This window comes from Phaethon lepturus, unplaced genomic scaffold, assembly GCF_000687285.1.
Source record: "Phaethon lepturus isolate BGI_N335 unplaced genomic scaffold, ASM68728v1 scaffold46233, whole genome shotgun sequence".
NCBI lineage: Eukaryota > Metazoa > Chordata > Aves > Phaethontiformes > Phaethontidae > Phaethon > Phaethon lepturus.
Window position 1 is genome coordinate 592 of NW_010527837.1, and position 393 is coordinate 984.

Genomic DNA, 393 nt, shown 5'->3' on the forward strand with positions numbered 1-393 from the left:
GCGCTCGAAGGATGCTGTGGCCCCGGCACCTGTGGGGCAGCCAGCGCCGGGGACTTTCCTGAAAGCGGTTTCAGAGGCTCTGTGCCTGGGTCCGGCCGTGGTGATCAGCCCATCGCTCAGTGGCATGTACTCCCTGCCCTTCCTCTTCCAGCACAACCACCTGCTCAAGGCGTATGTGCCGGTGGCACCCATCTGCACTGAGAAATTCACAGCGGAGCAGTACACACAGATCAAAGTACGGCCTGGAGGGAGATTGAGGGAGGTCGGGGACCTGGGAAGGGACCTTTGCACCAGGGTTGGGCAGGGGAAAGACCAAACAGGCCAGAAACACCGTTGCCACTTGCTAAGGGGAACATGATGGTAAAGGAACGTGACTGTAGGGTAGCAGGAGGG

General features: G+C 60.1%; 1 protein-coding gene across 1 annotated transcript in view; it reads left to right on the plus strand.

Annotated features, from left to right (window-relative positions):
* Position 1: 1 nt before the first annotated feature.
* The window catches only part of ABHD14B (abhydrolase domain containing 14B), a gene marked incomplete at its 5' end in the record, with an annotated part of 745 nt that continues 353 nt past the window's right edge, over positions 2-393 (plus strand). Inside the window, one exon of the mRNA XM_010283489.1 lies at positions 2-235. Within this exon, the coding sequence (XP_010281791.1) occupies positions 2-235 (234 nt within the window). The remainder of the gene's footprint in view (positions 236-393) is intronic.